The following is a 21,084-nucleotide window of genomic DNA, read 5'->3' as shown; positions in this document are numbered from 1 at the left end:
ATTTTTTTAAAATGAAATCTTGTATATAAGTCATAAAGCGAATGTTTGAAGAGTAATGTTTTTTAGCTTCGATACGTTAAAACATAATTTAATATCAATATATTTTGTACTAAAAAGGAGATACAAATTAAAGTGTCATGATTTACATACATATATGAAGACGCAAAACAAAACATCTCGATCACAGAACGCAAATAATAAATACTCTGCGTTCACGATGGTGTAATGTCATCCAAACATCTTCAAATTCATGAATTATCAAAGACAACCTTGAGGCATCACCACACCAGCCTTAACTCCTTTAATATTTTTACACGTCGAAGTGGCTGACCGACCGTTAAACGTTAGCTTGATATCGTGCAATCTAATAGCTTGGCACGGATTACTGCGACTGCAATCAAACGTTAAAGCCTGTTGCGTCCGCGACGACCCTTGAATGTTTCTATACACAACCTGAGTAATCTTCACTCCAGAACCCTACAAATATATAAATGAACAAAACCAATCAGATTGTTATTATATAATTCCTTTATGTATGTACTATGTAGCTAGGTTTCAATTTCGATCATTAATTTTACCTGTTTAGGACAACCTTGATGGTTCGGGCAATAATTCTGATCGACGATGATTGGATTCTGAACATTTTTCATGATCAGATTCTGAAACAAAACGTTTCTCACAAAACCTGTACTTTGCCTAGCCCATGTTTTGATCCGAACACCATTGTCTGATCCAGTAAAAACAGAGTTTACCAACGTTATGTTCTGTACTCCAGCTTCATTTGCATCTCTTCCCAGACTCCCAATACTACAAAACGATTAATTATCAGTACGTAGCTCAGAAAATATATGAATCTTGCCGTCCAAGTTATCTTTAAAATAGAACAAATGCTTCAATTTTTCATACCTAATTCCATGGCCTGGACCGCAGTTGAGCTTAGACATGTAGAGGTTACGAGTTCCCGGACCGATAGAGATACAATCATCTCCGGTCTGAAACGTGCTATCAGTTACGGTAACACCAGCAGAAGCTTGGACATGGAGGCCATCTGTGTTGGGACTTTGGTCTGGAGCCACTAGCTTTACTTTCCGGATGACTACGTTGTTGCAGCTGTTTATAACTAAATGTGTTACTTGACTGTTAATTGATGTTAAACCGGTTACTACGACGTCGTTTGCCCAGTTAAACGTCATTGACTGCAAAAAAAAAAAAAAGCATCATCGCCAATATTATCGATTAGGAGTTGAAAGTAGAATATGCAAAGCCGTGTGTCAAACTGAAAAGGTAAAAATAAACAAATTGAAATCTTAAAAGTATATTACAATTCCGTGCTATATTATATCCGATGAAAACAAAATTTGAATTGAATCACCAAAACCATATACAAACTAATTTGATATTATATATGTTACTAATTTTTTTAAGGGGTATTTTCAAAAATACCTCTTTTCCTATGTCACTTTTTAAAAGGTCATTTTCAAAAATACTTCTTTTCTATAAATAAAATCACTAAATTCTAAAGCCTAAACTCTAAATACTAAACTCTAACCCCTCAAAACTATATACTAAATGTAATATGAGAACCCAAACCTAAAAAAAAAAATTTAAAAATTAATTTAACACACTGAAATTATGTAAAATAGGGTAAAAATGAATATATACAAAAAAGGGTATTTTTGAAAAGGTGTATCCCACAAAGAGTATTTTTCACAAATTCTCTTTTTTTTTAATTAGAGTAAAACAAAAAGTCTTTAGAAATCAATCAAATATTTTACTATAAACGATGAACCGAAATCGAAACGATGTCAAACCAAATCATACCTATTCGATTTTTAATATTTGTTACTATTTTTTCAAAAATTTAGAAAACCAAAAATAAAAAAGAGTTGGTTAAAATCGGTTTATCTTACCCTGGCGCCAGCAGGACAACTCTTTCCGGATTTACGACAAGCCCAAAAAGAAGCACCTCTAGCATCTAACGTTCCTCCATTGATCGAGATCCGGTTAACTTTCACGAACAAGATCCAATAACCGGAATTTCCCAAACCGCGGTAATCCGAAGGAGCTACAATCGTTCCATAGATCTGGAACGTTATCCTACTGCGGCACGGACCACGAAACTCCACTGGTTTGAGCAAGAAGCTCCCTCTCGGGACCGTTACAGTGACTGATGCAGCTGAACGGCAAGCTGCTTGCCACGCGCCAAGGAAGGCTTTTGTGGAGTCCGTTCGACCGTCAGGTTTGGCACCGAAGTTGACGACATTGTAGTTGTAAGCAGCCGTTGATGATCTCATCAGCAAGAAGCTTGACAAGAACATTAGCAAAACAGCTAAGAGCTTATTATTATTATCCATATTTGATGTTTCTTAAAAAGAGAAAGAGTGATAAATCTTTGTAGATTTTGGGATTTTGTTAAAAGTATTTATGTTTTGTGTTTGTGGTGTAGTGTGAGGGTGAAGTAATCGGAGACGGTTATGGTGGGTATTTTATATGTAACTGTATATATAGTGGTATGTTTGAATATATATATTTTTTTTGTTTTTAAAAGAATACGTTGACAAAATTCTAAATTATAATGCTAATGATTGTTTGATATTGATTAAATTCAAATGAATGATATGTACGGTTCGCATAAACGCATGTGATGATAAGCAGTTGTGAAGGTCTTAAGGAAATAATGCTCATCTAAAAACGAGTAAGCATGTGATCCATGTTCACTTCTATAATTTAAATATTTTTGTTAGTTTAAGTCGAGAATGTAATAGTAATAAATATGTAATTGCAAAATAGAAAAAAATAAATCATGCTAGTGTCCGTGGACTTTTCTATCGTTCTTCGGCTAAATTATATTTTATACTTTTTAAGTTTTTTTTTTTTTTAACGGCTTCTTTATTACGATAAATTAGGGATTATTATATCTTAGTTCTTGAAATAGAAAACTAGGAATACATGAATAGACATTGAATAGACTTTTTAAGTATTTATCTAAGATAAACAAAAACGAATTGCGAAAGAGAGAAGTCCGAAGACTGGACCAGGTTTCATGAATAGCAAATAGCATAATTTATGGCATGTGACATGTGGACAGTGGAAATCTTATAATCAATTGTAGCCGTAAATGCAAGAAATCCTCCGAATCCTACGGTCATGAGAAGCATTAGTCAACAAAAGCTCTTTAAAAAAAAGGATTAACTGAAGTCAACCAATGTTTACTTATCACGTAATAAGCAACATGTAACATGGGACGTAACATAAATATATGGTCATTTGGGAAAATCAACATGTATTAGAATAATTATCACATGGGATTGCGTAAATGGATGGATGGACCGTACCGTTATCAATGACGGTTAGTCTCAATTCTTAAATGGTTTTCTTCTCCAAGTAACCTAATCAATCATTATTTGGATGTTTTAATTTGTTTTTGATTTGAATGTTCGACCATGTTGGCTTGAGACCGAAGGTAGATATTGTCAAAAGCTATATAGAGAGGCATTAAAAAGAAAGTAATTATAATTTTCTTCTCCGAAACTACATTTCTTTCCTACGACTACGATTTTAAGATGATGAAGGGAGCTAATTATGTAATAGCCTAATAGGTTGGAATCCTTTTTNNCAATGAATCGAATATTGGATTTCTGATTTCACATACAATTCCTTGGAACCATAACTCCAGAGGATCGTCCATGGGCGTTCCTACAATATGAAGCTGACGATCTTCTCATGTAAGTAAGATTAATGTTTTGTAACCTAAGCCCTGTGCATGGCTTGCTTCCACTACAATCCAGTTTCATTGCTATGGGTGTTGTAGATGTTCCCTTTATGTTTGCATAAGTCACTCCACTTATCTTTATACCAGATCNCGATTTTAAGATGATGAAGGGAGCTAATTATGTAATAGCCTAATAGGTTGGAATCCTTTTTAATTGTAAGGTTGGTGGTAATTGCCTAAGTGGTAAACCGTAAAACACCTGATATTATAACTAATATTTTTTTAGCAACAAAAAGGAAACCGTAAAACACCTGATACTATTCAAGCTTAGTTTATAACTTTATAATTTATAAATAAAAAACAGTTTAAAACCAAAGGAAGAATTAAACTAGTTAAATGCATATGGGATAGCCATATATAATCTTGAGACGATCAAGTTGAAGTAAAACGATAGTCGATAGAGACTAGTTTTTGTAAAGAACACGAAGAAAACGTTAAAAATAATAGAGAGCAATGAGAACTTTTAAAGCAAATTATAATGATCACGTGTCACCCACGTTCCCCTCTTGGATCTGTTTGATGAATTTTACTTTAAGCAGATAATATTTTTGATACAAGTTTTTAGTAGTTTATTAGTAGTAGTAGTAATCTAGCAACTGAAATGGTAGAAGCAAAATCATAATAAGGGGGAAAAAAAATCATAATAAGCCAAATTATGACAAATTCAATGTTATGAAAAAACTGTCCACGCGCTAAACTAAATTATCATGTGATGATTTCATAACGGTGGCAATTACCGCGTCTACATTGCGCGTAGGATTCCACATGCATCAGAGACCTAAATCGTTCGAGAAAAAGGTAAATTATGAACGTTGTATCAGTATGTGTGTAGTGAGAGTGTGAGATGAGACATATGACCGCTGGTGTAACTAGTGAATGTTGTATAGACTTTTATTTGACTCATATATAGCCTAAACAGTTTCAATCGATCACTAGTTACAAAAATTAACTTGCAAACATTTAAACGAAACACTGATGTTGGAAAACTTCAAAAAGTGATGTTGGATAAATTAATAAGCGACAAAATAGTCCGGAAACCTTGCAACTTTTTGTAATAGTAAAAGGAACAAATTATTAATTTTCAAGATAAAATAATAATATTTCCTTGAATTGTTGTGACAAGCGCATTTCATAAGCCAAACAGTCGATTCACATTCACCACATTCAAATTTGGATGAATATAAGGTTATGAAACATGAAACAAATATCACCTTGTAATATATCTAATTAAGTATGTATATGCAAAATCTCAATGAATCGAATATTGGATTTCTGATTTCACATACAATTCCTTGGAACCATAACTCCAGAGGATCGTCCATGGGCGTTCCTACAATATGAAGCTGACGATCTTCTCATGTAAGTAAGATTAATGTTTTGTAACCTAAGCCCTGTGCATGGCTTGCTTCCACTACAATCCAGTTTCATTGCTATGGGTGTTGTAGATGTTCCCTTTATGTTTGCATAAGTCACTCCACTTATCTTTATACCAGATCCCTATATATATTATCAAGCATAATAAGATTCCCTTCATACTAACAACAAACTATGGAAGAACTAAGCCAAAATCGATTATGCTACTCACCTGACGAGAGCAACCGTTTCTATTAGGGCAATAGTTTTGATCAATGATCACTGGATTTTCTACGTTCCTCATTATCAAATTTCGAAATTGCACATTCCTTACAAACCCTGTGCTCGGCTTAGCCCAAGTCTTTATTCTTACTCCATTTTGCGTCTTGGTGAAAACAGAGCTCGTGACGGTTATGTTCTGCACACCTTCCTCATTAGTGTAGTCCCCAAGACTCCCAATGCTACATCACATTTTATGCTAATGACTTAACTGAAATCATCATATTTGCAGTCGATTAGTTTTAAATTTAGTTACCTGATTCCATGTCCGGGTCCACAGCTCACACGCTCAATCCAAACATTCTTAACTCCTTGAGTAAGAGCAATGCAGTCATCACCAGTCCCTATGGTTGCACCACTTATGGTGACTCCAGAAGAAGATTGGACGATGATACCGTCGGTGTTAGGGCTTCCACTCGGAGCCCTAATTCTTATGTTTTGAATCCGAACATTAGAAGAATGATGAACTGTGATGTGTATATTCTGGCTATTCAATGACGTTAACCCGCTTAATAGAACATTGTTGCACCAGCTAAATGATAAAGACTGAGAGAAACCATATAAAAAAAATTAGTCTGTATATCTATATATATATAACAAATTAATATAGCTAGTTAACGAATAAATCGAAATTAGCTTTACATACCCTTGCACCTTGAGGACAATAACCACCTTTCTTTCTACAAGACCAATAGCCAGCTCCTTTAGCATCAATGGTGCCACCGTAAACCAAGATCCGGTTTACTTTAGCAAAGAGAATCCAATAACCGGAATTACCAATACTCCAATAGTTCGCCGGAGCCACGAGTGTTCCATCGATTTTGAAAGTTATAATGTTTTTGCAAGGACCCCAAAAGACTAGGTTTCTAACCAAGTACGTTCCACGGGGAATGTAGACCATTGCTTGAGCCCGTGAGCCGCATGCTAATGACCAAGCTGTCAAAAATGGTTTGGTCGCGTCTGTTCTCCCATCACCTCTAGCTCCGTATCTTTGTACATTAAATGATTGCATTGCGTTGGATGAGTTCATAAGAAAAAAGAATATAGAGAATAATATGATTGCACAAGGAAAAGAGATGTTATTGGCCATCTTAGATTATTTTTTGGAATTTTTTTTTCGGGCTTGTATGATTTAAGAAGAAACCATGACCCTATATATAGGAGGCAGAATTTTTTTTTGTTTTAGATCGGACTATCCGTGTATTAATGACTAATCGCGTTATATGCGGTGAATTTAATGACTACTATGACCATATTTTACTTCATTCCGTAATTATTTGATGATAATGTGAGTACAACTTATTATTATTGTACGAATAATTATTGCAAAACAAAAAAGTACCCTTAACTGTGTTTCAAAAAAAAAAAAAAGTACCCTAACTTTCACATTATCATTATAATTTATACAAATGCAATGCCCATTGAGTTACCTTTTCAACTTAATTCATTGATTCAGACAACTTTTTTTGTTTCTCTACACATGGACAGGTAGAAATATTAGTGAAGTTCTTTGTAGTAAATTTATCACAAGTAACGCCAACCTACATAAAAATGAAGATTAGTCATGCTCATCTACTAATGCTCTTTTTTTTTTTTTTTGTATATGAGAAGAGTAGCTTAGCACATGGGTTTACGTGAACGTTGAATGGATCATGACGAGCTGTACCGTCATCAATGACGGTTTGTCGCAAACTCTCAATTATAAATTCTTAAATGGCTTCTGCAGCGAACCTAAAAAATAATCTTACTAACTACATTCTGATTAAAATTTTCGAACATGTTACGTTAGCTTTAGACCGAAAATATTTTTAAAAGCTTTACAGAGAACTAAGGGACATGATAGAGCATTCTCAAAGGCTTTTTTTTTTTAGAAATTACAAACAAAAAAAGCTTCTTGCTCAGAAAGAAATCGAATAAGCGCATATAATAGTGAAAATATGTTCAAAATACCATCGATTCTACACAAAATCCGAAACGGAATAATCTTTTAATAGTCAATCATATTTCTCGATTTGTTTTACATGTTATGTTAAGGTGACGTGAAAGACCAAACAAAACAAAAAAAGAACGAACCCAAAAATTGGAGAAATTTATACCGAAGACAATATAGAATAATAGTATATGAGAAGTTTATATCCCTACAGAGCCCTACAGATTCGCTTCTCTTTTCGTTTACTTCCACTAGGAACAAAGACTTTTGCACCTCTGGTAAATAGGGGTTGAAACCGTTTCTGTTTTCGGCTGATTGTAGTGCATGGTCTTTGTCAAAAAAAAAAAACTTAATTAGGTTCATCCTGATATTGAGGTTAAGTTGAAAACTTGGTGGACTAATTAAGTTTTTTTTTTGTCATCTTTTAGGATTAGTCAAAAGACGTTAAATCGACCGGTAGGACAAAGTTCAATCAAACCCAATGCATATGAATAATGCCAGTCCGATGCTGATAGATTCATCACGAAACTACTATAGAAAAATGATACGTACAGTACGGCTTACGTGTAAATGATAAGCAATCAGAACTCATCAAGCAACTTATAAAAGGTAGAGACAACTGATTAACATGTGATATCCACGTTCCTTTATATAATGTGTCGGCTACGTACTTCTAGCTATAGTACTATATATTCGATAAATTTATTTACTAAAAGTACAACAATTAGTTAGTCGTGAAGAAAAAAGAATTAGTTCAAGTTTCATATAGGTTGATCTTATTGGTAAGATCTTGAATAATCAATTTTTTTAAAAAATAAGACAAAACCAAAACAAAACCAAATTGGAAAACATATTCATATTCAATATGATATTCATATAGACAAGCCTTATGTTATGGAATTGGAACGTGACATGTGGGTGGTTAGTGGTTACGGAAGCGGAGAGATCAGATCTCAGCGGCTAAAGAGAAAAACCCTCCGAATCTTGCGCTACTAGTAGCACATAGTCAAAATGTCGACCAATTGTATATAGACACGTCATCCAATCCTTTCACGATATTGAATCTTACGTACAGTGCAGATTGTAATCTGTCCGTTAATTATATTACTTAATTGTTTGTAATCTTTTTTTTCTTATGATACAAAAATTATTGAATCGAGAAGTACAATATCTAACGTTATATTTTACTTTTCTTGTAATGCCAATTTTTTTAACCATACATTAAAATACAACGAGTCACCTGGATCTGTCAGAAGAAACATTTGTTAAACCCAAATAATAATCTCTTGTTATTATAACGCGTTACAAATTTTACTAATTTTATAGATGGAAAAGAATTCAAGTAAAGAAGAATTGGTACTAGCACATGGATTGCTTCTTCTTTTTTTCATTCCCACCAAAGAATTCACCACATTCAAATTTCGCATGAATCTAAGGTTATGAAACATCAAATAAATATCACTTTGGAATATATATATCTACATCCAACAATCTTAGGGTTTACATACGTATATAAAGCCCAATTAATAATCTTGGATTTTTAGTTTCACATGCAATTCCTTGGAACCATAACTCCAGAGGCTCGTCCATGGACATTCCTACAATAAGAAGCTGATGATCTTCTCATGTAAGTGAGCTTAATGTCTTGTAACCTAAGCCCGGTGCAATGATTGCTTCCACTACAATCCAGTTTCATAGCTATTGGTGTTGTTGATGTTCCTTTTATGTTTGCAAAAGTCACTCCACTTATCTTCACACCGGAGCTATATTTGATCGATCATAACAAAGATTACATCATCAAGTAAAGACTAGATTATAAGACTTGAGTTAAGCTAAATCGAGTAGATTATTCACCTGACGAGGACATCCTCTTCCATTAGGACAATAGTTCTGATCGATAATCACCGGATTACCAACATTCCTCATTATCAAATTCCGAAATACAACATTCCTCACAAACCCTCTGCTCGGCCTAGCCCAAGTCTTTATTCTTACTCCGTTCTGCGTCTTGGTGAAAACAGAGCTCGTTACGGTTACATTCTGCACACCTTCCTCATTAGCGTAATCCCCAAGACTCCCAATGCTGCATCACATTTACAAGCAAAACCCATCTTTATGTCTTAATTGGGTAGTACATCATCATATTTAAGAAGATAACATATTGTTCAATTCAATTACCTGATGCCATGTCCAGGTCCACAATTCACCCGTTCGATCCAAATGTTCCTAGATCCTTGACTAAGAGCAATACAGTCATCACCGGTCGCAATGGTTCCGCCAGTAATAGCGACTCCAGAAGAAGATTGGATGTGAATACCGTCGGTGTTAGGGCTTCCACTTGGAGCTCTAATTCTTACGTTTTGAATCCGAACATTAGAGGAATGATGAACCGTGACGTGCATATTTTGGCTATTAAACGACGTTAGACCACTTAGTAGAACGTTACTGCACCAGCTGAACGATATAGACTGCAAAAGAAACCATATTCAGTTTATATATCAAATTGAAACAGCTAGTTAACGAACAAATCAAAATCCACTTTTCAATATGAACATATATACATACCCTTGCACCTTGAGGACAATGTCCACCTTTCTTTCTACATGACCAATAACCAGCTCCTCTAGCATCAATGGTGCCACCATAAACCGAGATCCGGTTTACTTTAGCAAAGAGAATCCAATAACCGGAATTACCTATACTCCAGTAGTTTGCCGGAGCCACGAGTGTTCCATCGATTTTGAAAGTTATAACGTTCTTGCAAGGACCCCAAAAGACTAGGTTTCTGACCATATATGTTCCACGGGGAATGTAGACCATGGCCCTAGCCCGTGAGCGGCAGGCTAATGACCAAGCTGTCAAAAAGGAGTTGGTCGCATCTGTTCTTCCATCACCTCTAGCTCCGTATCTTTGTACGTTAAACGATGGCATTGCGTGTGATGAGTTGATAAAAAAGAAGAAGATGATAGATAATAATATTATGGAACAAGGAAAAGAGATGTTATTGGCCATCTTAGAGATTTCTTCTAATTTGGGTGATGGCTTTGTATGATTATAATGATTTAAGATGATATAATGAGAAAGGTNTAATTCTTACGTTTTGAATCCGAACATTAGAGGAATGATGAACCGTGACATGCATATTTTGGCTATTAAACGACGTTAGACCACTTAGTAGAACGTTACTGCACCAGCTGAACGATATAGACTGCAAAAGAAACCATATTCAGTTTATATATCAAATTGAAACAGCTAGTTAACGAACAAATCAAAATCCACTTTTCAATATGAACATACATACATACCCTTGCACCTTGAGGACAATGTCCACCTTTCTTTCTACATGACCAATAACCAGCTCCTCTAGCATCAATGGTGCCACCATAAACCGAGATCCGGTTTACTTTAGCAAAGAGAATCCAATAACCGGAATTACCTATACTCCAATAGTTTGCCGGAGCCACGAGTGTTCCATCGATTTTGAAAGTTATAACGTTCTTGCAAGGACCCCAAAAGACTAGGTTTCTGACCATATATGTTCCACGGGGAATGTAGACCATGGCCCTAGCCCGTGAGCGGCATGCTAATGACCAAGCTGTCAAAAAGGAGTTGGTCGCATCTGTTCTTCCATCACCTCTAGCTCCGTATCTTTGTACGTTAAACGATGGCATTGCGTGTGATGAGTTGATAAAAAAGAAGAAGATAATAGATAATAATATGATGGAACAAGAAAAAGAGATGTTATTGGCCATCTTAGAGATTTCTTCTAATTTGGGTGATGGCTTTGTATGATTATAATGATTTAAGATGATATAATGAGAAAGGTTATATATATAGGGAACAAAAAATACTCTGTTTTAGATCGGACGATCCCGTGTATTAATGACTAATCGCGTTAGACGCGGTGCATTAAAATATAAGTGACCTAAATATTACTTGATTCCTATATTCCATGTTATTTTAATGCGAATGTACTTATGGCTCTTGTGTGTACAACTTATTGTTGTACGAATATTAGTCTATAGATGCATGAAAATTATTGCAATAAACAAAATATAACTCTCAATATCCATGATGCAAATGCTTATTGGATTTCCTTTTTAACTTGATTCATTGATTAATTTTATTCTTTTAATCTCTACCTTTTAAGATTTGAAATACTCTGTTTACGTATGAGGATTTCACGAGAAATCAAACTAGGGTTAAAGAATGAAGTCGAATGTGATATATTTATGCGGTACTAAAACAGCAACATGAAACCAAGTGGATCGGAGAAACAAAAGTGATCTGTCACAGTTGGAATTAATTTATTAATGTGATTGCGGTGGTGTCACGTGGAGGAAATTCTGCAGGACAATTGGGCGGGAATATATGCAATGCATGGCTGATGGCTCGTCTCTATATTTTTAATTAAATTGTTTGTATATGGTTGAAGAAATTTATTTATAAGCTATCAGTACCTTTAGTTAAAAAAAAAAAAAAAAAAAAAAAGCTATCAGTACCATAAGCTATATAGCCAGCCAGGCTCGTGTCATGTCTTTGAAAATTTGAAACGTTGACCTACGGCTCTTCTTTGTACGAAACGTTGAGAGACTTCGCCCTTTGAAACGTTAACCTACGGCTCTTCTTTGTACGAAACTATTTCTTTCTTAAGGTTAACAAACAAACAAAAAAATAGTAGAGAAACTTTCACCGCTCCCAACCTTTGTGTTGATCAAAATTTGAAACTTTGCAAGTCTTTCTATCAAAATTTGCATGTAAACGAATTCATATCAAAATTTTGTATTGTTTTAGTTTGTTTGATGCAAATCAAACTTTGCCTTGGTCCTCTAATCTTCAGAAGATTATCTATAATACTCGGCCTAATTTCACTTTTTTACCTCAAGTGATGCCACTTTTTTCCTCCTCTAATTTAATACAAAAATAATAAAAAAAATACATGTATATCTTTCGTATTTGACATTGCAATTTCCATTTAATTATTTCATGTGTTCGTTTAGTACGTTACACATGACACCAAACGTTTAGATTTAAGACAAAACTATATTGTTCTTTGTTGTTTTTTCATACAATTTAATAGGTTGTGTGGAACCCACCCACCTGCTGCTGCAGCAAGGGTGATATGCTAACGTACGTAAAGATGTTGTAGTATAATTATGGGTAAAGCAGAGAAAAGATAGTTTATAAATAATATTTGCAACCATAATTTTTTTTGGGTGTAATGGTAAATATTGCAACGATAATTAACATATATAGGAACGACATAGCTAGCAACAACATAGATAGGTTATAATAAATATTTGCAACGATAAGTAGATAATTAACATATATAGTTTTTTTCAACAATAATTAACTTTAAGAAAGAAATAGGTTTTTCTTGCCACGGAGAGAGACAATGAAACCCAACCTGCAAAAACTAGAATGAAGAAAACGTATCAAAAACAAAAATAAAAATACATCTCAAATTAACAAATATCAAAAAAAAAATCTATTGCTGCATTAGCAATTTCACAAGTTCGAACTAAGGGAGACAATGAGTTATTATTATGTACTTCTTGTCTCTTTTAAAAGAAACAAACAAATAAAAAAAAACTAGAGATTAGAAATTATTGAAAGGGTACCAAACATAAGTAAAGAAACAGAGTAAAAAGTAACTTTTTTTGTTGGAATCACAGGGCATGATCTGCTCCCAGAAGAAGGCCGCATCCTCTTGAAATCGGCGCTTGTCTTCTCCATCAACGGCTGCACCAACATCCTATTCAGCTTTAGATTTTTAAGGTTAAATTCAAAATTTATGGGGTTTGATTTGAATTTAATAAGCTGTAGAATTATGGCTTATGTGTAGTTTATAAAATCTACTATTTGCAACGACGTAAAACTAGATAATATTAACGACATAGTTTATATTATTTGCAATAACATAAATATTAACAAACAAAAAAATTATAGATTAAACTGAGATGAGGTGATGATGATAAATATTAGGGAACTACACCAAATTATCAAAAGTAGAAGAAGTGGGAACCGAACATATCTACACTCAGGTCTTCAAAGGCTTTTCTCTTGAAGCTTTACGTGATGATAAATATTAGATGGTTTGATTTTTGATTGCAAAGTGTTATTTTAGCACATTATTAATTGTTCTTAAAAAATTAGTATGGTACACCATGTATTCTAACTTCAAAGAGATTAAGAGACAATAAAAAAGAGATGGTGACATTAAAAAATTAATTTTATATTATAAAAATAAATACTTGCAAATATTTTACTTATGTTTTGCTTATATTTTACTTATGTTTTGGTTCTTTTTTTTACTCATGTAAATAAAGTAGAGAATAATGTTAAAAACAATAAACCGAACACCACATCAAAATCAATAAAATTGAGTGGAGTATTGGCAAAGGATAATAGGGGAAAATGTAAAATTTTAGAGGGTTAAAATGATTTGTTTTAGAAAAATGAGGGTAAAAATACAATTTTTAGAGGCTTAAAATAGAAATTTAGTCTAAAATGTGATAAAAATCAAAATGTAAAATTTGTAGGGGAAAATTACAAATAATAGCGATTAGATGGTCTTACGTGATCGCATATATTAGATGGTTTGATTTTTGATTGCTAACTTTGTGAGATGGATGAAAACTAATACTAGCTATCTGAGATAACAAAAAATAGATTAGTTGAATAGTTTTTCTCTTATCTGAACGTGAATAATTAAGTACTTAAATTAGATTGGTTTCTCAATTTACAAATCGATTTGAGTTTATTTCCAATCCACATGGCTGAAGAGAGTATTAATCTTGTGTGTAGAGGTCAACGGACTACATTAAAATAAAATGGTCCCTCTATCTTCTAAAAGACTAAAAGCCCATAAAAATTAGTAAAGTTTTATTCACGATTTTCTCCCGTTAGAACTTCAAAACAGTAGTAATTAGCAGTATGTGTCATATAACTGGCACTTAAGTTAATGTACAATCCAAAAATAGTCAAATTACATTAGTCTGGAGACTATAGTAAATATGGCTAGCCGTCTGTTATGTTAGTTGAGACTGGAGACTAATTATAAGTTAACCGTTAGTTGAGACTGGAGACTAAATATGGCGTAAATTGATTTTCATAATCAGTCTCAATTAACATAACAGAACAACTATAGTATATTTTTGGTCAAACACTAATTTTCTTATCAATACTAATTTATTTTATTTTTATATTTATTGGCACCAGTGTCAGTGTGTGTACGCATATACGTGACAATCAAAGAGAAACATGAACTCAACATGATGTCCTTATCCATAAATGCGGCAAAGCATATCTGCATGCGTAATAAATGTGTTACGTGAATTTAAACATGATATTTCTTGAGATCTTACAATGCATGTGATCAACCCTCGACAACATAATTATGAGAGCATAAAAAATTGTTTTTGAAAATGTATAATTGATGATTAGTTTATTATGGTTGAGTCCCTATACCTTATTTGGTTTGGAATACTAGACATATATCGCAATATACATACAGTATTTTATAAGAAGAAGTAAAAAAACAACCAAAAAAACGAAAACAAACAACACATTAACATACCCTTTAATTGCCCCACACATGGCTATCAGATATATCCAGGGATCATAGGTTCATAACATAATAAAAAAGTGGATTAGCATATATATCGTAAAAGCGTATCCTATACTATTACATATATACGGAAATTTTCATATAGCACCATTCTTCTAGGTTAGCGCAAGGATTGAGTCACAAATCAACTTCGATCCTTGAACATGCAATCAGTACTAATTCGGCGAATCATATGATCCTTCCATTGGCTTTGAATAAGAATTAAGTAATTAAGTATATTCGAGTAGTTAATTAATCTTATCTTATCTTTATTTTCTCACCATTAGCACTTTAATTGAAGTGCATGAACTCGAAAAATGTGAGTAATCAAATGTTTGACTTAAGAAAACATTCAGGTATGAGTATACGGAAGAAATTTAATTTTGGAGAAATTAAATTGAAAGAACTTTTCGGTGTGATGATTGGCCCAATTTTTTCTCCGTTTTCGTTTCCACTTGTCACGTTCCGTAACCATGTTGCGCCGATCATCCAAATATTGTTTTCCCATTTAGACTTGTTCCATAATCCTCTATTCCTCTTTGTCAGCTTTTTGAACATCTAAATAACATATTTCAGATAATGTGATTCATATTCTGATAACGAATTTTTTTTCGTAAAATATAAACTATGTGGCTCATCCATCCAAACATGATCATAATATTGTTTAGACACCTAAAAGAAATTCGATCACATAATACCACCAAAAAAAGACTAAAAATATCTATTCAGCCCACCCCCAAGTAGTGTGGTTCTTTCCAAAAAAAAAAAAGCGATTGTGTAACGTTTATAAAATGTATTTATTGGAAAGTAAAGCTAATCCTTAAAAAAATGGCCTCATGCATTGATCTTGTGGCTTGTGCCAACGTGAAAACGTTATACCATCATGCACAGGCAGCATAGCCAACGTGAACCGTGACCAGGGGGCGGATCCACATTCATTAGAGGTGGTGCAAGTGCACCAGATAAAAATATAAAAGGTTTAGTTTATGCCTATTTATCAGTGTTGTAAGTAGCCTAGTGGTCACTGATGCACCACATCCTAATTGAGTTCAAGGGTTCAAATCCCCAATTGAACACTTTTGGGTTTTTTTTGCACCCCCTCAAAACATTTGCTGGATCTGCCACTGACCGTGACCATTATTAGTTACTATTCGGCGTCATCTAAAGTTACCAATTTAAATCCCCCATATTGTGCCTATAAACAAGTGGCTTAATCCATTTGGCTGCTATACATAATTCAACTTTCTTTTTCATTCATTGGATGTGGGTCAGTGTAACAACCCGTCCCGTGGACCCCACTACTCCTCGCTAGCTGTTCTAATGGACCGTCTGTAGACCCTGCTAGCCTTGATCTGCAGTTCAATTAGTGACAGTTTGTCCTGTGGGAAGGTTGTTAAAGGGTGGGGACCAGAGTTCGAGGAACGTCTGGCGCACCATTAACCTACTGGTATATTTGGATATCCACAGTAATAGGTTAGAATTGTTGGCCTGCAGTACCAGCTTGAAGCCTATGGGAATAAGCTAGCAATGGGCTAGTGGGGTCAACGGGATGGATTGTCACAGTCAAATACAAAACTAATATTTTTTTTTTATATAAACAAACATACAGAAAAAAATTTCAAGATGAATGTATTTGTTAGTAAAAAATTACACTTTGCTATTTGAGGATAAGGACAAACACGAATCATAAGGCACTTCACGAAAATAATCAATTCATTAAAATTCTAAAACGGAATTGTGATATATCAATTTTATCCACATTACTTATTTACTTGATAAATTCGCTAACCATCTGTTTACGAAAATATGATTTCAAAACAGAATAATTGAAGTAAAATACTTTTGCGGCTTGAGCACGTTGGAGGGGCTGCCAAAAGTGTAAAGACTTTACGTGTTCTTCTCATAAATTAACGAACTCTTCGCATTTCCACGTACGTTGTTTCGTGTGTTTCTCCACTAAAGTTATATTGACCAATGTAATTTTCGCTTTCTACCTTTTATTGTACTTCTCCTGCTTTCTCTTTCACACTAACCGTCCCGTCAATATTTTGTATTTGTTGCGGCGTGGAGATGAAGGCATTACGTAATTTACTTGAAAAAATGGATGCTTTATTATCTAATTAAACAAATGATCCAAGAATTTTTATCTAAGCTTGTATGTTGATATTATGATATGATAGTTCCCAGTCAAAGAAAAGCAAACGATGGAAGATGTTTGTTTGCTTAAATAGGAAAGGAACAATACAGAGAGTCAGATAGTATGACCCCAGTCCCTATAACAATTGAAATTCAAATACGTAAAGAGTGGTTTATGTTGTTCAAGGTATTACCAAATTTTTCCATTAATTCACAAATGATAAGTTAACGAACTTTTTGGACCAAGTCATATCTTCTCAGTCCACGAACTTCTCATTTGGTCCTCTTGCTCTGCTTCTTCTCCTCGGTGCCACTGCCACGCCATTTTCTTTGAACCCATCATGATATAATAACAAATTTCTTTCGTGAAACTCATACCAGTCCTTGAAATCTGTGAAAAACAGGACCTAACTTTGCTGTTACAAAAGTGTTACTGGTGATATTTTACCTACTTTATCATAATTAGCTGAGCTTTGTTCTAACTCTACTCACACAACAATTAATAATACAAATGATCTATTGAAAAATATTATATGAACGTAAAAATTATATTTTTAACATATCTTATCTATATATGATGCGTTTTGAATGAATGAAACAATCATGCAAAACAAATTTACACCTAATTTCTTAGTCATTCAAAATATTGCTTTAGGTTCCTGCCAAATCCAGTAATCATTTGTTTATTCAAATAATTAATAAACTAATATTAAAAAAAAAATCAAACAAAACCAAACAAACAAGAAAAGCCCTTCCCATACAAACACAAACACTATAAATACATTCCATAACCGTTAAAACTCCCACACCACCACCACTACTCCACTCTATCTCTCTCTCTCTCTCTCTCTCTCTCTCTCTCTCTCTCTCTCTCTCTCTCTCTCTCTCTCTCTCTCTCTCTCTCTCTCTCTCTCTCTCTCTCTCTCTCTCTCTCTCTCTCTCTCTCTCTCTCTCTCTCTCTCTCTCTCTCTCTCTCTCTCTCTCTCTCTCTCTCTCTCTCTCTCTCTCTCTCTCTCTCTCTCTCTCTCTCTCTCTCTCTCTCTCTCTCTCTCTCTCTCTCTCTCTCTCTCTCTCTCTCTCTCTCTCTCTCTCTCTCTCTCTCTCTCTCTCTCTCTCTCTCTCTCTCTCTCTCTCTCTCTCTCTCTCTCTCTCTCTCTCTCTCTCTCTCTCTCTCTCTCTCTCTCTCTCTCTTATTATCTGTAAACAAGCGTACGTTAACCACAGACAATTAATGGTTTCACTTCTAGTCATCTCCGTCTTCTTCTTCTTCTTCCTCTTCATCTCATCTTGTTTTGCTCAATCCTACAATGTCTTGTCTTTCGGAGCTAAACCAGACGGAAAGACAGACGCAACCAAAGCGTTCATGGCGGTTTGGGAAACCGTTTGTGCATCGGCTCGTCCCGTTACCATTGTGGTTCCCAAAGGCCGGTTCTTGTTAAGAAGCCTTAATTTCGACGGTTCAAAGTGCAAATCCAAGCCTGTTACATTCCGTATCGACGGTACATTGGTGGCTCCGGCTGATTATCAAGTTATCGGAAATGAGGACTATTGGATATTCTTCCAGCATCTCGACGGCGTCACCGTATACGGCGGAGTTCTTGACGCTCGAGGAGCTTCTTTATGGGATTGTAAAAAATCCGGCAAGAATTGCCCCAGTGGTGCAACGGTACGTATAAGTTTACTATTTTTGCCCTTCGTTTAATCACCATTTATTAATAAGAAAGAATAAATAAAATTCTAAAATATGATTGTGAATGCTACCTTTAATATGCTTGATTAAAATCCAAGAAAAAAGACTAATATAATGGCAACCCTTTTCTGAATTATGAAGTTTTAATCCATTTCTTAGAATTAAATAATACCACATTCCCGATTCACATGGACCAATATGGAATAATATAATACGTTAAATTAATAAATGAGATGGTTACAATCATGTGATGAACAGACCATAGGATTTCAGAGCTCAAGCAACGTCGTGGTCTATGGGCTGACGTCACTCAACAGCCAGATGTTTCACGTCGTCATCAACGGTTGCAACAACGTGAAGCTACAAGGAGTCAAAGTATTAGCTGCCGGAAACAGCCCCAACACGGACGGTATCCACGTTCAGTCTTCCACCACCGTCTCTATCTTCAATACTAAAATCTCCACAGGCGACGATTGTGTCTCCATCGGTCCAGGCACTAACGGACTATGGATTGAAAATGTAGCATGCGGCCCTGGTCATGGCATCAGGTAATATTTCTGAAGATATATATAAATAATAATTTGTATGCAAATTATCACTCATATATAAAATATTTTGGATGGGATGTGCAGCATTGGTAGTTTAGCGTGGAGTCAGGTGTACAGAACGTGACTGTTAAAACGGTGACGTTTACAGGAACAGACAACGGAGTGAGGATCAAATCATGGGCCAGGCCAAGTAGTGGATTCGCTAAGGACATCCGTTTCCAACATTGTGTGATGAACAACGTAGAGAACCCTATCATCATTGACCAAAACTACTGTCCTGATCACAATTGTCCTGTCCAGGTAACTTTTATCTAAAACAATTAAGTGATATGATTATGCACAATGTATTTATATCGGGGTAGTGGAGAGACTAATCCATTTCTTTTCACACTAAAATCTTTTTAGGTTTCGGGGATCAAAATCAGCGATGTGTTGTTTGTAGATATACATGGAACATCAGCGACCGAAGTTGGAGTGAAACTTGACTGTAGTTCTAAGAAACCCTGTACCGGAATACGACTTGAGGACGTTAAATTAACGTACCGGAATAAGCCGGCGGCGTCGGCTTGTGCTCACGCCGGAGGGATAGAAGCTGGATTTTTTCAGCCAAATTGTCTATGACAAAAACAAAGAAAACATGGATTTTCTTTTAAGTATTACTTAAAAAAATAATTCGTAGTAGTGAAATGTAAATTGTAATTTCGTCATTGAGATGCATGAGCCTGTGGCGGTTGATGGCCTAGTGGACCTTAAAGCCTGACCTTGCTTTACAGTATATGAACTAGGGCGACCATTGATGTATTTGATGTGTTGTGTTATATAACTTGTGTTATTTTTATGTAACTGTTTGAGAACTTTAATTTTAAATTATTGATGAAAGTTTTTAATTTTCTGTTATATGTTTTTTACAGTTTGCTTTGTTCTAGTGAAAACAATGACATTAAAAGACAAGCCTCCACAATTTCGCGCCAATTTCTTTACATATAATTGGTGGGTAGTTTGTTTCGGTTGACATTTGCATCATTTTGGTGGCTCCCTATTTTCTTATTCAATGTAAAGAAACTGTTTAATATATAGTTTTAACTTACTCACTATAACTGGAATTTTTATTTTAAAGTGAGTTCATAATATTTTAAACTTTCACAATTCTTATCAAAATTAAACATATCAAATTGAGAGAGCTTTGAAAAAAGTTTACAAATAATTTCTATGTTTCATTTATAAAGTAGTCTCTCCACAATATTGATTTTGCTGACTAACCAAAAACCAAGATATTACTTGTATAGAGAAATCAAGAAACTGAATCTTACGTAATGAAGTGTGAATTTAACGCAAGTGATATACGAATCTTGTGGCACCACAAGAAAATGCGCATGTTTTCTGTATTTGACAATTATTATTATTTTTTTATATTTGATACTTACCTTATGTCTTGTTTTGAATGTGCAATTTCACATTTCGTCTATATCAACCATATTATTTCGGAATCTATCCAAAAAGTTGACGAATCATTGATTATCGGTTACTAAATTCACCAAGGATTTTAGGTAATTTAATGTCCAAACTAAGATACTCCTTTATAATCGGCAAAATTAAAGAAGTTGTCATGCACTATGGAAAAAAAAAAAATTACTTAAGCAGTCAAGTTAGTGAATATTAATTTATAATGATACCAAAGAATATATAAAAGGAAAACACAATCATAATTCATAAGATATACCAAATCTTCTTCTTCGTCTTCTTTTACTTCAATCCATAGTTAATCAA

General features: G+C 34.4%; 4 protein-coding genes and 1 pseudogene across 4 annotated transcripts; 1 reads left to right on the top strand and 4 right to left on the bottom strand.

The window, feature by feature from the left end:
- On the bottom strand, positions 229 to 2,453 carry LOC104782929 (polygalacturonase-like). Its single transcript, XM_010507992.1, has 4 exons — positions 1,911 to 2,453; positions 907 to 1,196; positions 579 to 807; positions 229 to 477 (listed from the first exon to the last, which is right to left on the bottom strand). The coding sequence occupies exons 1-4, from the start codon at positions 2,352 to 2,354 to the stop codon at positions 259 to 261; spliced, it is 1,182 nt and encodes a 393-aa protein (XP_010506294.1). The 5' UTR covers positions 2,355 to 2,453; the 3' UTR covers positions 229 to 258.
- On the bottom strand, positions 4,891 to 6,512 carry LOC104782928 (polygalacturonase-like). Its single transcript, XM_010507991.2, has 4 exons — positions 6,051 to 6,512; positions 5,661 to 5,950; positions 5,358 to 5,586; positions 4,891 to 5,269 (listed from the first exon to the last, which is right to left on the bottom strand). The coding sequence occupies exons 1-4, from the start codon at positions 6,492 to 6,494 to the stop codon at positions 5,051 to 5,053; spliced, it is 1,182 nt and encodes a 393-aa protein (XP_010506293.1). The 5' UTR covers positions 6,495 to 6,512; the 3' UTR covers positions 4,891 to 5,050.
- Positions 8,647 to 10,370, bottom strand: LOC104782927 (polygalacturonase-like). Its single transcript, XM_019244341.1, has 4 exons — positions 9,900 to 10,370; positions 9,513 to 9,802; positions 9,189 to 9,417; positions 8,647 to 9,099 (listed from the first exon to the last, which is right to left on the bottom strand). The coding sequence occupies exons 1-4, from the start codon at positions 10,344 to 10,346 to the stop codon at positions 8,881 to 8,883; spliced, it is 1,185 nt and encodes a 394-aa protein (XP_019099886.1). The 5' UTR covers positions 10,347 to 10,370; the 3' UTR covers positions 8,647 to 8,880.
- On the bottom strand, positions 10,387 to 11,115 carry LOC109132565 (polygalacturonase-like). Its single transcript, XM_019244261.1, has 2 exons — positions 10,640 to 11,115; positions 10,387 to 10,542 (listed from the first exon to the last, which is right to left on the bottom strand). Exons 1-2 carry the CDS (start codon positions 11,084 to 11,086, stop codon positions 10,387 to 10,389), a joined length of 603 nt encoding a protein of 200 aa, XP_019099806.1. The 5' UTR covers positions 11,087 to 11,115.
- On the top strand, positions 18,231 to 20,214 carry LOC104782926 (annotated as a pseudogene).

The sequence above is a fragment of the Camelina sativa genome, chromosome 4 (genome assembly GCF_000633955.1).
Source record: "Camelina sativa cultivar DH55 chromosome 4, Cs, whole genome shotgun sequence".
In the NCBI taxonomy this organism is placed as follows: domain Eukaryota; kingdom Viridiplantae; phylum Streptophyta; class Magnoliopsida; order Brassicales; family Brassicaceae; genus Camelina; species Camelina sativa.
Note: the sequence above shows the minus strand (reverse complement) of the source record. Positions and strands in the feature narration are given on the sequence as shown.